General features: G+C 36.1%; 1 protein-coding gene across 1 annotated transcript in view; it reads left to right on the forward strand.

Moving 5' to 3' along the window:
• Positions 1 to 309: 309 nt before the first annotated feature.
• The window catches only part of LOC127859380 (bifunctional purine biosynthesis protein ATIC-like), a 77,530-nt gene continuing 56,907 nt past the window's right edge, over positions 310 to 20,932 (forward strand). The window contains exons 1-2 of the mRNA XM_052396732.1: positions 310 to 425; positions 18,458 to 18,584. Of these exons, the coding sequence (XP_052252692.1) occupies positions 404 to 425; positions 18,458 to 18,584 (149 nt within the window). The 5' untranslated portion in view covers positions 310 to 403. The remainder of the gene's footprint in view (positions 426 to 18,457; positions 18,585 to 20,932) is intronic.

Consider the following 20,932-nt stretch of genomic DNA (forward strand, 5'->3'; position numbering starts at 1 on the left):
AGAGTTAAATTTGCTTTGTTCGAGATCTTATTATCTAATGCGAGAGCTCCGATTAAAAAGCGCCTTTTCATGGTTTGGTAAATCAAAGACCTATAGAATACATGTTATCTATAGGTCTTTGGGTAAATTGACAACATTAAATTAAAAATGTTTCAGATTCACAACTTTTCGTTGTTGTTTCGTCTGAGGAATCAGAAATATTGAACACTTACCATGCTCTGAAATATGAGCTATTCTGGTTTCCGTCAAATCTCTGCGCCGAGGTTGCGCTTCAAGGAGTTTAGTAAACTATTAGTTGTTCGCATCCCGCTCGAAAATATTACTTGTTGTGAAAACAGCAATCGCGGGACATTTCAGCAAGGCCTTCGCCGTTTCGAGTTTCAAGCACAGATTAAGCAGCATAATGGAGACGAAAGGACGTTTAGGTATGTTTATTTAGTACGTTATCTCGAGAGTTAAACATTATTAATATCAGCCCTCGTTTTGGACACACCTGGTTTGTACATGTCTATTAATATATTAACTATAAATTATTAACCTTTCGGACCAAGTCTTTACGTAACCCTAGTCAATATAAACGGACTCCCAGAGCCTTTGATAATTTTTGCTATGGCGGCTCTGGCAGTCCATATGCACCCCTTCATAAACATGGGTGCAGTTCAGCGCAGCGAATCCATTAGCTTCACTAAACAGACGTCGTTCGAGACAAATTGAGGAAAATAATGAATAAACTTCATAAACATGTTAAATTTACCTGAATAGCAACCTACGGATGTCATCCTTTGCATGCACCCTATAAAAAAACGACGATGTCTCAACACACTTTTCTCGCTGACATGTTTATGTTTAATTTTGAAACAGTGTATTCTGTATCGAATACCACATCGTTATCGACTTTATAGGCTGGAGCACATAACCCGACATGCAAAATATTGGTGTACTGCGACCTAACCAATATTCGGTCAATTTTCCAATATGGCGGATACAGCGTACAAAACAAAACCTAATTCAATAAAATCAATAATTTCTTACTTTAATGGTTACATTTGGATGAGTTTGTGGTTTAGATAGGTAAACTTGTATAAGTTCTTGCAGTATCAGTGTTCCTTAACCCTTGCATTGTTGATAACATTTTGCACCCATGTCCAAGAGAGAGCGCATTGCAACTATCAGCAACCCATTGGGTTATAAAGCTGATAGTTGAATTATTGCAACTATACGTAACCCTAGTCCATCAATTGATGTGACACAATTATTTTCAAACTGAGTAAAATGTTACATGTCACTAAATGTTGAAATGTAAACCGTATTTTACCATGCATAGCGTGCAGTTTTTTGCCTTCAAATTTCGAAATAAAAATTCGGTGCGCGTTATACATTGACACAACGCTTTTAGCTGGTTGCTAAATTGCAAAAAAATCCATTTCGTAATCGTAAATCTTCACGATTGCTGCCATTTTTGTTATTGCAGAAAACTACACCCTATAATGTTATAGACTGAAGGGGCCGTTGTTGAAACAACAAATAGCGGGAAAGGTTAGGAATGAACGGGGTAGTAACAGTTTTGACAAAAATTAAAAGATGAAAAAATGTCTTTGTTGGTGTTTTCAAACTTCTTCATTGATTGTTCATTAAAAAAAATCGAGGTATATTGATCCCCGTGCGTCGCGGTATTGTTTGTTAAAGTTTTTGTTGTCATGAAAACTCGTTGATTTACAACGCAAAACGTCTTATTTGAACTGAGGCTAATTAACTCAATCATATTTCTCAATATCCCTTTTGCTTTATTTTGATAATTTAATCCAAAGTTTAATGTTAGCAATTCCGAAAATGTGCACTCTATGTGAATTGACAGTTTGACGTTATCAAAGGAAAGCCGCTTCCTGTCTGAAGCAATAAAGCGACAAGTTTCTCGCCGACAAAATTGGCTTCCTTTGTCTAGCAATCAACATGCCGAACCAATCGTGTGTTTGTTCCTCAATGGCAATCGTCCAATTAAATAATAGCATGTGCAAAGCTCCGCCTTCGAACCTTTTGCAGAGAACGGAGGTGGAGTTCAACGGTTAATTGAGCAAGTGTTGTACGTAAGTTGAGTTCCGATTTGCCGAAATTACTCGGCCCGAAGCATTGAAACGACGAATACATTTATCAATGATTTTCCGATCTCTGCATAAATATGCTACTGTGCGAGTATACTACGTAGGTAACAAACCAACAATAGAGATATAGACTTGTTTTATTTTCTTTCAATAGAGACAAACAAATGATATTTGTCAAATGGCTTTATGCCAATAACGCCAACTGTATGGAATTGAGCGTTCGGGTGTATTGTTTGTCTCACTATAAATACTTATCAACCAGACGCAGTGAAGGCGCGAAATACCAGGTCAAACTGGATTTAATGGGGAGCATCTCTTAATGGGGAAATATTTAAGTCGATGAAAAATAAAATGGGAGCCACGGACAATTTGCGTAAAATTGGACATTGCGATGTTGCGGGTCTGCAGAAGAAAATGTCATACGATGATGTGAGCGGCAGGTAATGAAAATGTTACACTGTTCAAATGTGAGGAATAGGTAATAGTGGTTTGAATTTAATGCGCAGGGGTCTTGAAAAAAACACCCGCAGTGCGCGGCATTAAGGACATATTGGTGTTCTCGAGAGAATAATCTTTCGAATTGTCGAAAATATAGTGTTATGCAACCCATGCTCCTGATTGTCTAAACTCTCCCTACTTTAAAACAAAAAATTAAGCGCCCGAAAAACTCAGATTAAATGATTGCGCAATATAAGAATGGCGGCCATTTTCGGCCAAATTTTCATGTTTTTGGTCTTGAATTCTTTTTTTTCTCCATTTTGGCTTTTAAAAATCGCATGCGCGTTATACATGGTAGCGCGCTATACATGGTAAAATACGATAAACAGAGCTCCAGATAAGGTTTTGAAATTCTTAAATTACTACCCGATTTTCAAAAAGAATTCTTAACTCTGAAATTTTATTCTTAATGTTACTACTAAGTTTTGGCAAATAATTCTTTTTTTTTTAAATGACCTAAAAATAAATAATAATGGTTATTTTCATGCAACAAAATCAAAATAAACATACTAGCAACTTTATTTATACGAGTTCAACAGTGTCTTTTCAGTATTATACAATTTTATTTCTCAAATACCTTCATATGCCCAAACTGTGCTTAGATTGCATGCCTTAGATGAATTTTTACATATTTCACAATTAAAACGGGTCTCCCCTTCAATCTTTTCAACGATTAGCCACGGGACTTGTCCCTTCCAGTCGTTCAATGTTTTTTGTGTGTGTTTAAGTTTGGACCCGTCTTGTCACGTTTTTGTTTAGCTTTTTCGACTGTGTCGGCAACTGAACATACAACATCGTATAAGATCTTTTCTACAATGTCTTTCTAAACACTTCGGCTCACTTTGCGTGCAGTATGTTAAAAGCGTGATTTTGGACGATTTGCAGTTTTTTAGGTCGCTCTCTGGGTTCTTGTTTTTGACAGATAGACTGTATACGCCGCTTTTATTGGAAAAATGTGATTTGTTAAATAAACCCGATAACCATTCTATATAAGCATCGCAAAGATCTTTAATACGCGAAAAGAAATCAATAACAATCGATACGAACCGATGTAAAAATAATCTTCGTAACTTTATTTTTCTAATTCTTAATGGTACGACAAGATTTAAAAAAAAAGCGTAACAGACTTGAAAATAATTCGTAATTACAAAAATACAACCCTTATCTAGAGCTCTGGGTAAACATAGTCATACTATGTATATTGTGTTTCTTTAATGTTTTTATTAAATATTTTTCAAACATTTTCAGAAAGTCGACATTAAAATTATTTCATTCAGCGTGAAAAGTAGTTAAATGAATATGGCATACTAAGTAAAGTTGTTCTATCATGGACGAACCATCTTTCGAACCTTTTAATTTTTGACACATCAATTTGACTCAAATATAATATTAAAAATAGTGAAACATATTAATTAGTACTCTATTTGATAACTAACTTGTTTCTACATGGCTGGCAACTTTAATTGCTATGTAAATCCTCTTTTGATAACAGATATTTGCAAGTTTCCATCACATCCTTATCATGTAAAACTATCAATGCCGCCAAAACAACAAGTACCTGCTTTCGAACCCTTCAGTGTACACCATTAAAAATAAATTAGTCACATGTTTAGACCATATATAGTCACGTGACTTATTGCAGCAGCCAAAATGTGTAAATTGTCAGGCAAAGTTGAGATAAAAAATTAAACCATGTTTTTAAAGGTTTTTTATAAGGAAAATCCTTGTACATGTAAAAAGCTTAAAGAAATACGATGATATTTATGCGTTTTATGATTATTCTACTTATTCTAACTGTTTTTGACGCATTTTCGTCAATTTGCCGCTACGTACCAGTCGTCGTAAACAAATTACTTATACACAAAAATCGGTGACATAGTACGCATGCACGCATGCGACTAAAATGTAAACAAATGAAGGGTTCGAAAAGAGACGAGGTTCCAGAAGAGGTACTTTAACGATAAAGCTCTTAAACTGCATTTTCAACTTCTGTGAGTGCTTTTCAAAATATAGATTTTTTGTCTATTGCACTTGAGAATTGAAAGCAATGTCAAAGAACACACATATGGATCACAATGCCAGTGTTTATTTTCTTTCAAATTAGGGTCTTTCCCTTTGCAGGGTTGTCAATTGTCTGGATTATTCAGGAAATCCAGATTTGAGTTTTCCGGGCTTGATTTTGAGATCAGTGTAAAACCGAGTTTTGGTTCGGGGGGAGGGGGCAGATTTGTTCCAATTCGCGATCATTTGAGCAGTGCTTGCACTAATAGGCCAAATTGTTGACGCTCTCAAATATTAAGCTTCTTTTTATATGGGTAATATTTGGAGCGTACAAAGGGGGAAAGACCAAATTAATGGTTGGAATTTTTCCTTTTTTGTCTATATTGTTGCGCAAGGATTTTGTGTGCAACATTCCAGCCCCGATATAAGACACTTAATATCAACGGATTGCAATAATATTTACATACCTGTGTAGAAAATTCATTTCTCGATAATGTTCCGTAGAAAGTATGTAATGACACTTTGAATTTTGCACGCCTGATCAATTTAAATCCAACCACTATTCAATTTTTGAATATCTCTCGATTCGCTCGCTGTGTAGATATAACTCGATAACACGACCTCGATGTAAAGCATCTGGTTTAAAGTGGGAGAATAAACAGCGTAAAATACAGTTTGTGTTTGTCTGTTGGGCCACGACTTTTTTTTTTATTGGTTTACAAAAATTATTTTGAAAATGGTCCATCGGGCGGTCGAAAAAAAAAAAAAAAAAAAACATCATTGGAAAAATAAGTTAATACTAATAACATCAGAACAAAGACATCATATCTTTTATAACCTTAACACAGAGACAAAAAATCAAATTATGCAATGAAACACATCTATATCTTCAAATGAAATGAGTCACCTAAAAGCACCTTTTGTAACATCAGGCAATTTTAAACACTCCATTAAATGACATGCGTTCTTCTCCCATTAAAACGAAAAACTGCGCTTCATTTCCGTAATTCGATGCACACCATTACGCAATGCGATGCCCGTTGCATAAATCTTATATAAACTACTCATACACAAAGTATGTGTTTGCTCTTATTGGACTTATGGCATCGTCCATGAAAAAAAATCGAGGTAGATCGATCCCCGCGTCGTCGCGGTAAAGTTGTTGTTGTCATGAAAACTCGTTGATTTACAAAGCAAAACGTCTTATTTGAACTGACGCGAATTAATACAATCATATTTGTCAACTTGGCTTTTGCTTTATTTTGATAATTTAATCCAAAGTTTAAAGTTAGCAAGTGTTTTTACTGGAATTGTAAACAAGGAGCCAGTTAAAGTCTTACGAAAATGTGCAGTCTGTGTGAATTGACAGTTTGATGTCATCAAAGGAAAGCCGCTTGCTGTCTGAAGCAATAAAGCGACAAATTTCGCGCCGACAAAATTGGCTTCCTTTGTCTAGCAATCAACATGCCGAACAAATCGTGCGTTTGTTTCTCAATTGCAATCCTCCAATTTAATTATAATTATAGCACGTGCATAGCTCCGCCTTCGAATCTTTTGCAGAGAACGGAGGCGGAGTTTAACGGTTAATTGAGCTAGTATTTTACGCAAGTTGAGTTCCGATTTGCCGAAATTACTCGGCCCTAAGCATTAAAACGACAAATACATTTATCAATGATTTTCCGAGATATACCGATTTATTCCGATTTCCAAACTTTCTGTACAGTTCCTATAAACTATGGCGGACGTGTTTACAAAATTCCTAAACACATATATCGTAAATAATGGCAGTGTTTTATTGGATTATTTATACTAATTATCAAATTGCAAGGTAATACTTTTTTATCTACTATAATATCGGGTTTGTTTAATATAATAAACATGTTAAACAATATAGTTGCGTCACAGACTCGGAAATAAATTTTGATGCGGTCGACATTTTACTGACGCTGATTTTCCTATTGTCTGTAATTAAATAATTTTTGAGAAGTGCCCATAAAAGGACTGGTACATACTGCACATGTCACATTGAACAAGAAATATCTTTAAAAAAGATATACGGCGTAAATAGTTTAATGAATGAGATCAAGTATAGCGAATGTCTTTTTCTGTGCAGTTCTTAGCTGCATCACACGCAGTACGGGATGTTACGGGGAGTTTTCGCGGCTTATTTTACATTATAACATATTGCTGGTCATAAACCTATAGATACAAAACAGAAAACCAAAAGATGAATGGAAGTGAAATTTAAACATATGAGTCAACCGGCCACACGAGAAGTATCCGTATTTATAGGCGCGTTCTTCGAACAAACATGTTTTAGTGGTTTGTCGGGCATTGCTATTTGATTCGATTATTAACAGTATCAATTATCATCGTGCTAATGCTTAAAGTGATATTATGGGCATTTTGCACTGTTGAATTGAGCTGATAAGAATTAACAGGTCAAAATAGTTAGTTAAAATGTGGTTACTGATTAATTATCTGCAACTCACCTTGCTACCAGTTGTTTATAAAAATATATTTTATATTCGATATTCTTACGTGACCCACCCAGTCCTGTACGCTGAAATGATCCGTAAAACAATTTCGTGTCTTTGTGTCGTATGAACAAATCTGCACTAAAACTAAATTTAGGTTCAACTCGTAAACGCATGATCAGTTGTCAAACGAAAGTACGGTTGATATTCAAATGCATTATTTTTCTCTTTCTGGTATATTGTTTTAGTATGATGATGCTGCATTAATTAATATAAGTGTATATGAAGTAGAAACATCAAAAATAATCAACGGTTGCGATAGACACCTATAAACTGTTACATGCTCATAATATCACTTTAGTACATTAGGCAATATGGACGAATAATTATTGTTAAATTTATCAACAATAATATTTATCATTGTATTGTTGAAAACACATTAAGAATCTATTATTTACATACCATAATTATATTGCTGAATATCTTCATTTAACATATTTCTGGTCTAAAGAAAATTCCAGGTCACCTAGTTCACGGATAGCGTCTTTATTATATAACGATTATTTTACTGGCCGCCAACTCCGGTGATGACCTGTATATAAACTCTGAATGTCCGCGAATTGACCCGATATACCTCGCGGGTTGAAATGCAATGCTTTAAAGTGAGGCCTCGCTTCCATTGCTCTTTATACTTTTACATGTTAACATGTTGACAGGAATAAGGAAGTAAGTACTAAATATGAGAACATAGCCTTTTAAGTATAAACGCTCTTGCGCTGGTAATACTCTGAAAATAAAAGGTGTACGCACAAACTGTATTGATGTCGAGAATTGAGTGTAAAACTGTTCTATCTATTAAGCCTTTTCATTCGAGATAAAATTGTTTCATACAGTAAAACAGTGTTACAAAGACGCGGATATGTTTCCAATGTTCTGGTGGTATACTCAAATCAGCCAATGGAATAAATGAAGTGTATTCATTCGTACCTAGCCGCGGGAAATTTTATTGGAATTTTATTGGACACTTACAAAGGTCAGGCTAAGGTGAAAAGCTGGCTTATGCAGCTTACGCCGAAAAATATCCCGATCTCTGTAATATATGTAAACCAATCGTTGATTGTACTTACTTGATTTTATTCGCAACCGTACTCAAACCGGATCGTTTTTTTTCTCGTTTCGCTCGTTTTTCAGTGCGGTCGGGAATAAAATATATATAAAAAAGACGATTTTCCGATTTTATTTTTTTTCCCATTTTCCAAAAATTAGGGTCGGCGGTTTTGTAAACCAAGAAATATAAAAGTCGTGGCCTTGTGGTGCAGAGCGTTACATAGTAAACTGATGTTATACTTTTCTGGAATAATTTAGCATTGTTTTTTTTCTAAATTGACAATTAAAAAGTTCTGAAATAAATTACATCTTTTATTTTTCTACTGTACACAAATAATTTTGATACAGATCGTACAGTATACCGTCCTCCTATGCAGGGGTTTTTTTTACTAAGAAAGTGACGCCGATATTCGGTGTCTTCCCCTACCAGAATTTTTCCCCTCAAAATACAATTTCCCCACCAAAAATATCATTTTTGCACCAAAATATAATATTTTCTCTCAAAGAATTAGATATGTTTATTTTTCCTTTGGGCATTCGGCAATTATCCAATTTGCACCATGTACAACGATCTCGCTCTCTCTCTCCAGACGAACACAAAAAATCTGGGAATCCCAGTTATTCTAAATATAGCTCTTAAATAACGTCATGTAAACTGGGCAACTAATCGTAATAATCATGTGACTATCTTACTGGATACCGCTCTTGCGCGAGAAGGGTGTTTCGTCAATTAATTACCGGAAACCAGTCGAATTTTCATCCGGGCAATGTGCAAGCCCAGATATAAACATGAAAACAGAAAAAAATGTCTCACAATTGGCGTTCTTACACAAACAAAATAAAACATTCGGACTCGGAAGATACTGAACGCTTCGAGGTATTTTTTAAGAAAGAATCATCGAAAACCGTTATGACCCGGATTCTGAGGTAATCAACATCAAACATTGTGAAAGTGAAAGTAGAAAATGGGCAGCTGCCGCTCCTTTCCCTTCCAATACTGTAGCAGATCAAGATCGTCAACCTATTCATCATGAAATTGAAATCACAAAATTGACATCGTCCCCCGGACCCAGTACAGAAATATAGTTGAAAACATTTCCCATAATTAGATCTACACCTGCAACTTTATTAAGGACTTTGACTTTAATACATGTTAAATGTGTTTAAGAACAAAAAGGACAGAGACATGCCTCTTTTGATGAGTTATAGACATTGAAATGAACAGATTTTATTTTTTCCCCTAATATGTTTCTTTCGCACTCTTTTTTCCCCCTTTCACCCAGCGTCCAGCGTCTTCCCCTTTCTCTAAAAAAAACCCCTGCTATGTAACGTAGGATGTAAGTAAATAAAACAACACAGACAGAGGTGCTAAAAAGACATGCATAAAAACTTGCTGAAACTTAGAACAGTGAATAGAAACTGCACCGTATCTGTTTTGAACATATGCTTATTAAATCAACAAAGATAAGCATACTAGATCCAGTTAGGTAAATGTCATTGTTAAAAGCTCATGTTAAATAAAATAACGCGTACATGTTACACCGTAATGCCTTCTTCTGATTGGTTCACATTCAAATCAGTTTAATGACATGGCTACAGGTCAGTGATTGGTTTGCGATTTAAGCAGAAGTTTAACTGAAGAATTTATGCCTTTCCAACTTCAATTCGACGATATTTGAGGTAAAAATGGACTTCTGAGCTAAAACTGAATAAGTTGGTAATGTTATTTTGCAATTTTACCTAAATCGATGAAAATTTAAACTTTCTGGTTTCCAACACATTTTTGACTTTTCCCAGATAAGACGTTCCAAAGAAATAGCCCATATAAAAAGTATCTCTAAATTCTTTGCGCGTCTTATAAATAAGACTACTTGCACTAAGTGGCATATGACCGTATATTACGCCCAATAATTGTTTCCATACGCCAATAACAAAACCCCATGACATCCACTGTACTTCCTTAAAATTGGTCATACACCAAAAAAAAGCAACCCGTGACATCAGCTGTTGATTAAAATTATGCTTCAATCAACACTGCTTTCTGCAGACTCAATGTGTTTTGCACACATCTCGATCAGTCTTAAATCCGCCTATTTCCAATATGATTGGCGCAGGCTCACAGTAGACACTTGTGCATTTAAGAATGTTAGCAGACTACAATCTTAACACGTTCGCTGTTCACGGTTAGGCAGACTGCGCTAAATTGGAGTGAGTGCTTGTTTATTGTCACAATAACAATAACGTGTGAATGTCGGCAAAGAAGTTGAGACCTTGTCTTGGACCCTGTTTGGCCAAAAGTTGTCAATTGTTGTAACAGTTAGTAGGCTTGCACCATTGTTTCAATTAAAAACATTGCGACCCGTTTGTAACTTGTCAAAATATTTTAATTGGCAAACACAGATATCACTTTGACAAATATATTGAACTTGTACCACTTATCATTCGTGTTCAGAATGTTGCAACGTACGTTTGCCGATTTTGACATTCCACTTTCGCCAAAACGTAAATTAAAAATTGATGAAAATGAATCTAATCAGAAAACACAAAAAAATCCAAAGCAATTGAAACACCGAAGTTGTGTGTTTTTCAGACGACTTGGTTAAATCAGTTAGACTGGTTTAACGAGTTTAACGAAAAGAACAAACGCATGTGTGTCATTGACTATTTTAATTGCTTGTGAATAAAGAAAAGTTAAATTCATCCCTTGTTGTGTGATATATGATATATCTAGTTACTTTCACAAATGTACTGTACCCAAAATAGATGGGAAGAGTTTGTCATCATTTACACAGTTGACATTCAGTTAACATCACCATTTAAGTTGTTTGGACTTCCAACATTTGTGATTGGAACTTCCATAAGTAAAAGGCAGGAAGTCAGGACTTTCAAAACGTATTTCTTAGTTCAAGCCCTGATTTGAGAACGAAAATTGTTATGGCTTCCTCGGCATTCCGAAAAGTTAGCCTGATACCAAGTTTGCTCAGTTGAAATGTTGCATGTCCGCCATGTCAACTTGACTATAAGCAAAACAAGCACTGCAATAGTATACTGTAAAACAATATGTTAACCAAATTATATATTGATTGCATATGTGCTTGGTAATTTTTTACTGGTTTACATTTTCTGCAATAAACGATTTGCATATTTCTGTTCATGTGCAAAATACTTGATCTGTTTATTTTTTTGGATAGTCCTTTTCAAAAAGGCCTTTTTAGATACAGTATGGTTTGTTGATTTTAATTGATTTTTAACGTTCTTTATTACATTTTTTAAAAAAAATGACGTTTAGGCATGCAGTGTTACGGATGGTCTCGTTAATAAAATTTTGCATTGTTCTCACCAGAATTTGGACTTACAATGACTATAAACAAGAACAATAAGCTATATGCAGAGCTGGGGGGGGGCATCAACCCTTTATTCCAGTTGGAGACCTACGGCCTCAGACTTCCAGCTAAATTTTCAATTTTGGGACAATTACGCTTCTACAATCAGAACAAAGTTTATAAAACTCCCAATTATAGGTCCCCCGCGCTCCCGAATTCCCAATAAAAGGTTAAAAAAAAATAGATTTTTAGTAGGTGTCAACATTTAATTAATCTCATATCCAGCTCTATAAGCTGAACCTTAGTTAACAGCGTTTTTTTCAGTTTGGAGGGAAAGGGGTCGGGTCCCCTGAGGGGGAGGAAAATTTGCATGTAAAAGGGGGAAAAAGGGAAAATTTCTTTGCTTAGCAAGTAACAGTACAAAATCAAGTTTTAACACTAAACTTCACCATACATGGAGAGAAATACAGTATTCCAAAACAGGGCCCTCAATCTATCAAATCTGCGTTTCTGCCGCAGTCTCCCACTTGAAAAGTATACTTTTTTCCCCTTTTGGAGGGAAAAATTCCCCTGATATAAAAAAAAGATTTTTTTTTAAAGATGTGTCTCATGATTATTACATCTCAATTCTTTTTCAATTTAATCTTGTCAAACATACTTAATTTTGAATGCAATAATGAGAGAGTAAGTTGAAAAATCCACCCAAAAGGGAAACGCCGGAAAATTCCCCCTCATGAGGGTAGCGACCCCCTTCCCCTCAAAATATATACGGCAAAACAACATGTTTTTTTATCCAATATACACATTGTAACGTTGCAATCTCGTATGCTATAGTGTGTAAATGCTCTTGCAACAATTGTCCATTGATAATACTATAGCATATTAATACACCGATCAAGTTTGTATGCCTTTTCAACAATGTTGAAGATTGTACAGGCAATATAATTCTACCAAAATTGTCTTCATTCTGTCCCTTGTGTTTAAACCATTTCTGAAAACATCTAAAATCTGTAATTTAAAAGAATTCTGTGTTTCACCTACCATTAAAGTTAAAACAGATTTGTTGTCATTTTTTTTTTGATAGCTTTTGCTGTTGTGCGACATGGTGAAATATATACGGTTTGCGGTGGATGTCGTAAAGCAAAAGTCGTGATATAAACTAGGTACCATTTGCTGTAAAGGAGTAAAGGCGAACAGAAAGTAAACACGCAGATGCGGCAGTTTAGGAAAATGATAGTAAATAAATTCGTAACAAAAGACGTATTGAGGTACACTGTAACTCCAATATAACGCGGATTTGGGGTCCAAGCCATGCAACAGCGTTTTAAACGGACAGCTTTATAAGTTTTGAGCTTATTTATTTAAGGGGCTATAAAAACAGGTATAGTATAGCCTATAATATAGGTCCCGTGTATTGTCATGCTGTGTGGTCATCCGCAAATACATCCATATAAACCGAATCGAACGATAACAGTATACATACCGCTTTTCTAATGTGCACATTTATCCGATAATCCAATATAATTTAAACATCACTTACGAAAAAATAATGTTAAACATATATGACAATAATTATGTTTACAAAGTTTGTAAACAAATTCATATGCCTACGCCATTTTTCAGAAAAATTAGTACAGTGCATTATGGGACACGGCTTTCATTGGACGAGTGAATTTAAATTTAGATTGAATGCAATACTATGCATGTACCAAGAAATATTTTATTGCATCATACGCAGCATGTAAAAAACGTGCTTTCCGTGGACTTTCTGATAACACGCACAAATGTAAGTGCATCTCTGTTAACTATTACACTGCGTTAGCATGTAAATAAATCGTCAGGATTTTTAAATTTATTTTTCATATACGTACTGAAACATTAAACACACACAAAGATATTTTTATTTATCAAGCATGTGTAGCATATAATAAACGATAACACACACAGCCAGCCATAGTTTATACAATGAAATAAAATACACGATCAATACAAAACATAAACAGTTAATCGTTTTAAATAGCTTTAATTTGATAATTATTCCGCTTGAACTTGCCTTATTGAAATTAGCGCACTGAACCGCTCTGATAGGGAATACGTGTAATAAACACAGACTCGCGAGTTTTCACACCTTTATTTACATTACACAACAGATTAACACCACTAAGCTGTCGAGTGTGGTTTAACCTCTAATCGATTAAAATCAGTTAAATGGACGGATAAAGCAATCAAGCTGTGATCGCCGGCTTCTTTGAACTTTTCTGAAAATAGATGAAGTTGCATAACATGGATTTTAATCAGAAATGGTATGTTGGAGAAAAAACAGAATCCAAGGACCCCCCGCGTTATATTGGACACAGCGTTATAACGGACCGCACTATATTGGAGTTACAGTGTATTGATTAAAATTGAATTACACTTTCGAAAGGGGAATTTTTCAAATAATTGGGGGAAAATATATATACTCTAGAGATGGGGGAATGGGGCCGAATAAGGCCGAATATTTCATCCAAAAAAAACCACTGGTTAATATCAGCCCTTCCACTAGCTTTCAAAAGTTGAAAGCCTTAAATTTTGGACGTCCCAGATAATACAGTTGGAAGTCCCAATTTCATTTCAATGATTATTTTAGTAAACCCTACCCTATGTGTCGATTGCTGGATACAGGCATGTTCCAACTCTATCCATTACCCTATAATCCAGTATAATTGCAATTTCAATGTTCAAATATGCCAAAATATGACCAGTATTGACACTAATGTGTTTAAGAATTTTATAAACTCAATCGTCCGCCATTTTACGCAAGCGCATATATGCAAAGTGAATTTTTGGATGGGATAGTTCCCATGGAACATGCGTAAATCAAGTGACACAATGTGCAAGCATCGAGAACTGTTCATATTTTGTTAAAACAACCAATCGATGTGTGGCTTCAACTTAATTTATTATTAGTAAATTTACGTATTTGTTCTATAGTTTCAATGGGTCAATACTTTCTCATTGTGTGTATAATTATTGATTCTGATTTGTTTATTTTGGGGGAGCATAAAGTCGCCGCTTCGTCTGTCCGTCCGTCCGTGCACAATTTTTGTCGGGGCTATTTCTCAGCAACTAATGACTGGAATTCAATGAAACTTTATGGGAAGCGTCACTACCAAGAAGAGATGTGCATATTATCAGCGGGTTCTGGTCGGATGATTTTTATGCCCCCTTTCGAAGAGATATAGAGATTGAAGAGATATAGAGATCGGACTGTCCGTCTGTCTGTCTGTCCGTCAGTCTTTCCGTCACACTTTGCGTTTAGGTTTCTAAAAATGCTCATAACTTCTATGTCCCTTGAGATATAACCTTCATATTTGGTATGCATGTGTATATGGACGAGGCCTTTCCATACGCACAAAAATTGTCACCCCTGTAACCTTGACCTTGAACTTAGGGTCCGCGTTTAGGTTTTGAAATCTGCGTTTAAGTTTCGAAAAATGCTCACAACTTCTATGTCCCTTGAGATATACATGTAACCTTCTTATTCGGTATGCATGTGTATATGGAAGAGGCATTTCCATACGCACAAAAAATTTCACCCCTGTGACCTTGACCTTGAACTTAGGGTCCGCGTTTAGGTTTCAAAATCTGCGTTTAAGTTTCGAAAATTGCTCATAACTTCTATGTCCCTTGAGATATAACCTTCATATTTGGTATGCATGTTTATATGGACGAGGCCTTTCCAAACGCACAAACATTTTCACCCCTGTGACCTTGACCTTGAACTTGGGGTCCGTGTTTAGGTTTCAAAATCTGCGTTTAGGTTTCGAAAAATGCTCATAACTTCTATGTCCCTTGAGATATAACCTTCATATTTGGTATGCATGTGTATATGGAGGAGGCCTTTCCATACGCACAAAAATTTTTACCCCTGTGACCTTGACCTTGAACTTAGGGTCCGTGCTTAGGATTCAAAATCTCCGTGTAAGTTTCGAAAAATGCTCATGACTTCTATGTCCCTTGAGATATAATCTTCATATTTCGTATGCTGAGGCCTTTCCATACGCACACAAATTTTTACCCCTGTGACCTTCACCTTGAACTTAGGGTCCGGGGTTAAATTTCGAAATCTGTGTTTAGGTTTCGATAAATGCTCATTACTTCTATCAAAGCGTTTATAGGTGGCATATGTTATCCTATAGTGACAGCTCTTTTTTTATGCCCCCGAAGGAAGGCATATAGTGCTCGGACTGTCCGACCGTCTGTCCGTCTTTTCGTCACACTTTGTGTTTACTTGTTATTAATTTGCTTAATCAGTTGCAAATGGTGCCTTTGGCTTTGTGACTTTTGGATTTCAATGGTCTTTTTAGCTTGAGTATTATATATAAAATATATATAGTGAAGCTATCTTACTCACGTTGGCGTTCCGTTTCTGTGCTATTTCCGTAAGTGTGCAAATGTTAACGTTTTTGTACTACCCCATTTATTTACATTGTCCCTTGACATATTGCTTTCATATTTTGCATACTTGTTTACCAACATCACCCCAACCTATAAACAAGAGCAGACAACTCTATCAAGCATTTTGTCATGATTATTGCCCCTTTTACACTTAGAATATGCATATTATTGATTAATCTATGTTAAAGTTTGCGTTCTACCCCAAATATTTCCTATATCCTTTGACATATTGCTTTTATATGTTGAATACTTGTTTACCAACATGACCCCAACCTATAAATAAGAGCAGACCACTGTATCAAGCATTTTGACATAATTATGGCCCCTTTTACACTTAGATAATTGAACATTTTCTTAAATTGCCACAACTTCTTTATTTATTATCACATTTGATTCATACTGTGACAAAACAACAATTACCTGACATGCCACAATGCACTCTACCCAAACAATACCCCACGCCCCATACCCCACCCAATTTTTCCTTCCTTTTTTATTTTTGAAAGATCATTTTATAAATAACCACACCCCATATTATACCCCCCTCTCAGCCCCACCCCCTACCCCCCCCCCCAAAAAAAAAGTTTTTTTTTTCCTCTTTTATTTTGGAAAGCTCGTCTAATAAACGACCACACCCCTGATTATAGCCCATCTCCCCCCCCCCCCCCCCCCCAAAAAAAAAAATATATATATTTTTTGCTTTTTTTATTTTTGAAAGTTCGTCTAATAAATGATTGAATATTAACAATTTCCCCATAATGGCTTTCGTTATATTGTCAAGCACTGGAATAGTCAAGCCCGCTGTCCACTGACATCTCTTGTTTTAACTATTTTTATGCCCCCGGATCGAAAGATTGGGGGTATATTGTTTTTGGCCTGTCTGTCTGTCTGTGTGTCATTCATTCATTCATTGTGTGTGTCCCAAAACTTATACCTTGGTTAAAGTTTTGCAATAACTTTTGCAATATTGAAGATAGCAACTTTATATTTGGCATGCATGTGTATAACATGGAGCTGCACATTTTGAGTGGTTCAAGGTCAAGGTCATCCTTCAAGGTCAAATATATGGCTTCAAAGCGGCGCAATAGGGGGCATTGTGTTTCTGACAAACACATCTCTTGTTCACAGAGTTATGGCCCTTTGAAATTTTCCATTAACTATACATATGGTGCAATTATTGTGCGGGCTATTTCTCAGCAACTAATGACCGGAATTCAATGAAACTTTATGGGAAGCTTCACTACCAAGAGGAGATGTGCATATTATCAGCAGGTTCTGGTCGGATGATTTTTTATGCAGGTTCTGGTCGGATGATTTAGTTATGGCCCTTTGAAATTTTCTATAAAAAAATTATTGACCCCCCCCCAACTACTGTGTCCTCAAGACGTTTCCTGTTATCTTAATATATAGTGCAATAATGTGACAAAAAAAACTTTGGGGAGGCTATCACCCGTCTCTGACGGTTTCTTGTTTTCATTCTTAAATACTACAAGTACTGTATTGCACTCTATATTTAGTTTCAGCACATGGCAGTATTTAACACGCATGCTTTCCATGCAAGGAACTTGACTCTGTCAGCAACAATTTCGCGCTCTTATTTAAACATGGATTTTTCATGGCATAGTGAATGGTGCATATGCGCTCAAAGAGACCTAATTATATACATGTTATCACGTGGCTGAAGAAAAATTGTGCAATTCAGTTCTATAAATGGACACGATGAAATAAATTGTTACCACATACAATTTGAAACGGGTATTGTTTTCACAACTTACATTGTGTAATGTGACTTTATTATTCGATACTCTGATATCTCTTCTCATTAGATGGTCTATTACCCCATGTCGCTTTTATGGCAATTAAGAGCGGCGTTAACGGAGTGAATGATCAGATTAACATGTACTGTGTTGATTTGTAAGTCCCATTTATTAGAACAGTTTGCATGCGTATTATCGAATGTCCAAATGACTTACACCATTTGTGAAACGGATGAACAACTGCTGTTTTTGGGCGTAATTTACGCCCGGGCATCCATTAAAAGAAGCGCTGATTAATATAATATTGAAATCACTTGTATTCACAATTTTAAGTATTTTTCATAAAAAAATCGGCAACAATAATTTCCCAAATTTACTCAAAATAATGAGATTTTTTCACAATTCAAAGGGACCCTGCCCAAATCCAAAAAAGGTTAAAAAACACTGAAGGCATTTTACCATCAATTAACATAGTAACAAGCTATGCTATCTCTTCCAGGAGACCATGTTCTCTAGGTAGAGCACAATAACACATGCCATTATGGTTTTTCCTAAATTTCACATCTATCACAACTCAAAGTTGCATAGTTTGTCGTTTGTAGAAGTTTTGTAAAATAATGAGTACAAATATACCAAATTACGTGTAACCAAGAAATCTGATATTGGATCAGTTGGCAGCTCTGTAAGTTATATGTGACTGAAACTTCTGAAAATATGGAGTTAATTTACATTGCATTGTTGTCTTCCACTTCCAGCATTGTTGAGTGTCTCAGACAAGACTGGGCTTCTTGAGTTTGCTGCGGACCTGAGTGTGCTGGGATTCAAACTGGTTGCCTCTGGGGGCACAGCCAAGGCTCTAAGAGAAGCTGGTCTTCAAGTCAGGTATGCAGTGTGTTTTTATGCCCCAGTAGGGTGGCATATAGCAGTTGAACTGTCCGTCAGTCCGTCTGTCTGTCTGTCAGTCCGTCCGAAAACTTAAACATTGCTTATAACTTTTGCACTAGCTTCTTCTTAAGAAGGTTATAAGCAACTCAATATTTGGCTTGCATGTATATCTCATGGAGCTGCACATTTTGAGTGGTGAAAGGTCATTGTCATCCTTCAATGCCAAAGGTCAAAAAAACAAATCCAAGGGAAGTAACAACCTTTAAACAGAGATAATTTCTATATATCATTTGGCAGGTACAGATCATTTTTATGCCCCCCTTCGAAGAAGAGGGGGTATATTGCTTTGCACATGTGGTCGGTCTGTCGGTATGTCGGTCGGTCGGTCCACCAGGTGGTTTCCGGATGATAACTCAAGAACGCTTGGGGCTAGGATCATGAAACTTCATAGGTACATTGATTATGACTCGCAGATGACCCCTATTGATTTTGAGGTCACTAGGTCGATGGTCAAGGTCACGGTGACCTGAAATAGTAAAATGGTTTCCGGATGATAACTCAAGAACGCTTAGGCCTGGGATCATGAAACTTGATAGGTAGATTGATCATGACTTGCAGTTGACCCCTATTGATTTTCAGGTCACTAGGTCAAAGGTCAAGGTCCAAAATAGTAAAATGGTTTTCGGATGATAACTCAAGAACGCTAAGTTATGCCTAGGATCATGAAACTTCGTAGGTAGATTGATAATGGCTGGCAGATGACCCCTATAGATTTTCAGGTCACTAGGTCAAAGGTCAAGGTCACGGTGACCCGAAATAGTAAAATGGTTTCTGGATGATAACTCAAGAACGCTTATGCCTAGGATCATGAAACTTAATAATGTAAATTGATCATGACTCGCAGATGACCCCTATTGATTTTCAGGTCACTAGGTCAAAGGTCAAGGTCACGGTGGCCCGAAATAGTAAAATGGTTTCAGGATGATAACTCAAGAACGCTTATGGCTAGGATCATGAAACTTCATAGGTGCATTGATCATGACTGGCAGATGACCCCTATTGATTTTCAGGTCTTTAGGTCAAAGGTCAAGGTCACAGTTACAAAAAAACATATTCACACAATGGCTGTCACTACAAGGGAGAGCTCATATAGGGGCATGCTTGTTTTACAAACAGCCCTTGTTACAAGGGAGGTACTATTTTTTTAAGGGATATAATAAAAAAACTAAACTTACATCAAAGCGGCGCAGTAGGGGGCATTGTGTTTCTGACAAACACATCTCTTGTTTCTTTCAAAATTGGACCCTGTAAAAAGATCATTCCCAATTGAAAAGAGTGTATAGTTATCCCAAATGGCACATACAAATTAAAAGTAATTATTTCATCTCCCATCATGCTTTATAAGTTGAACAGTAGTAAATGTAATATTGAAATCACTTTTATTCTAAATTTGAAAGCATTTGTTAGCTGAACAACAATTACACTTATTTTTTAACCAGGTTTTCCGAAGGAAAAAACTGGTTATTAGATTGGCGAATGCCGGCGGGCTGGCTGGCTGGCTGGCGGGCTGGCTGGCTGGCGGGCGGGTGGAACAAGCTTGTCCGGGCCATAACTTTGTCGTTCATTGTGAGATTTTAAAATCATTTGGCACATTTGTTAAACATCATTAGACGGTGTGTTGCGCGAAAAAATTACGTCAATATCTCCAAGGTCAAGGTCACACTTTGAGTTCAAAGGTAAAAAATAGCCATAAATAAGCTTGTCTGGGCTATAACTATGTCATTCATTATGAGATTTTAAAATCATTTGGCACATTTGTTCACCATCATGGGACGGTGTGTCGCACGAAAGAATCACGTCAATATCTCCAATGTCAAGGTCGCCACGACTAAAAATAGATTTATTTTAAAACAAACTTACAAAGGGGGTTAATTTTGTTTTTTCATTTCAAAAGTTCAGTTTGAGTTGTCTCCCTTTGTCAGATTTTTTTTCACAATGAAAACCTGGTTTTGTGACAATTTTGTCCCTTGTTCCAATTAAAGTGAAAAATTTAATATGCATTTTTTTCCAATCCAACAGGACCTACATGTAGCTTACCAACAATGGTAACTGGGTATAGTGGTTGATGGTTTCTATGCCCCTGGATTAAATGATGGGGATATATTGTTTTTGGCCATGGTGTGTCTGTTTGTCATTGTATGTGTCTGTCTATATGTGTGGCTGTCCCTAAACTTTAACCTTGGTCATAACTTTTGCAATATTGAAGATAGCAACTTGATATTTGGCATGCATTGGGGGCATTGTGTTTCACAAACACAGCTCTTGTTTCCTTTGGTATTTCATGG

The sequence above is a fragment of the Dreissena polymorpha genome, chromosome 15, assembly GCF_020536995.1.
Source record: "Dreissena polymorpha isolate Duluth1 chromosome 15, UMN_Dpol_1.0, whole genome shotgun sequence".
NCBI lineage: Eukaryota > Metazoa > Mollusca > Bivalvia > Myida > Dreissenidae > Dreissena > Dreissena polymorpha.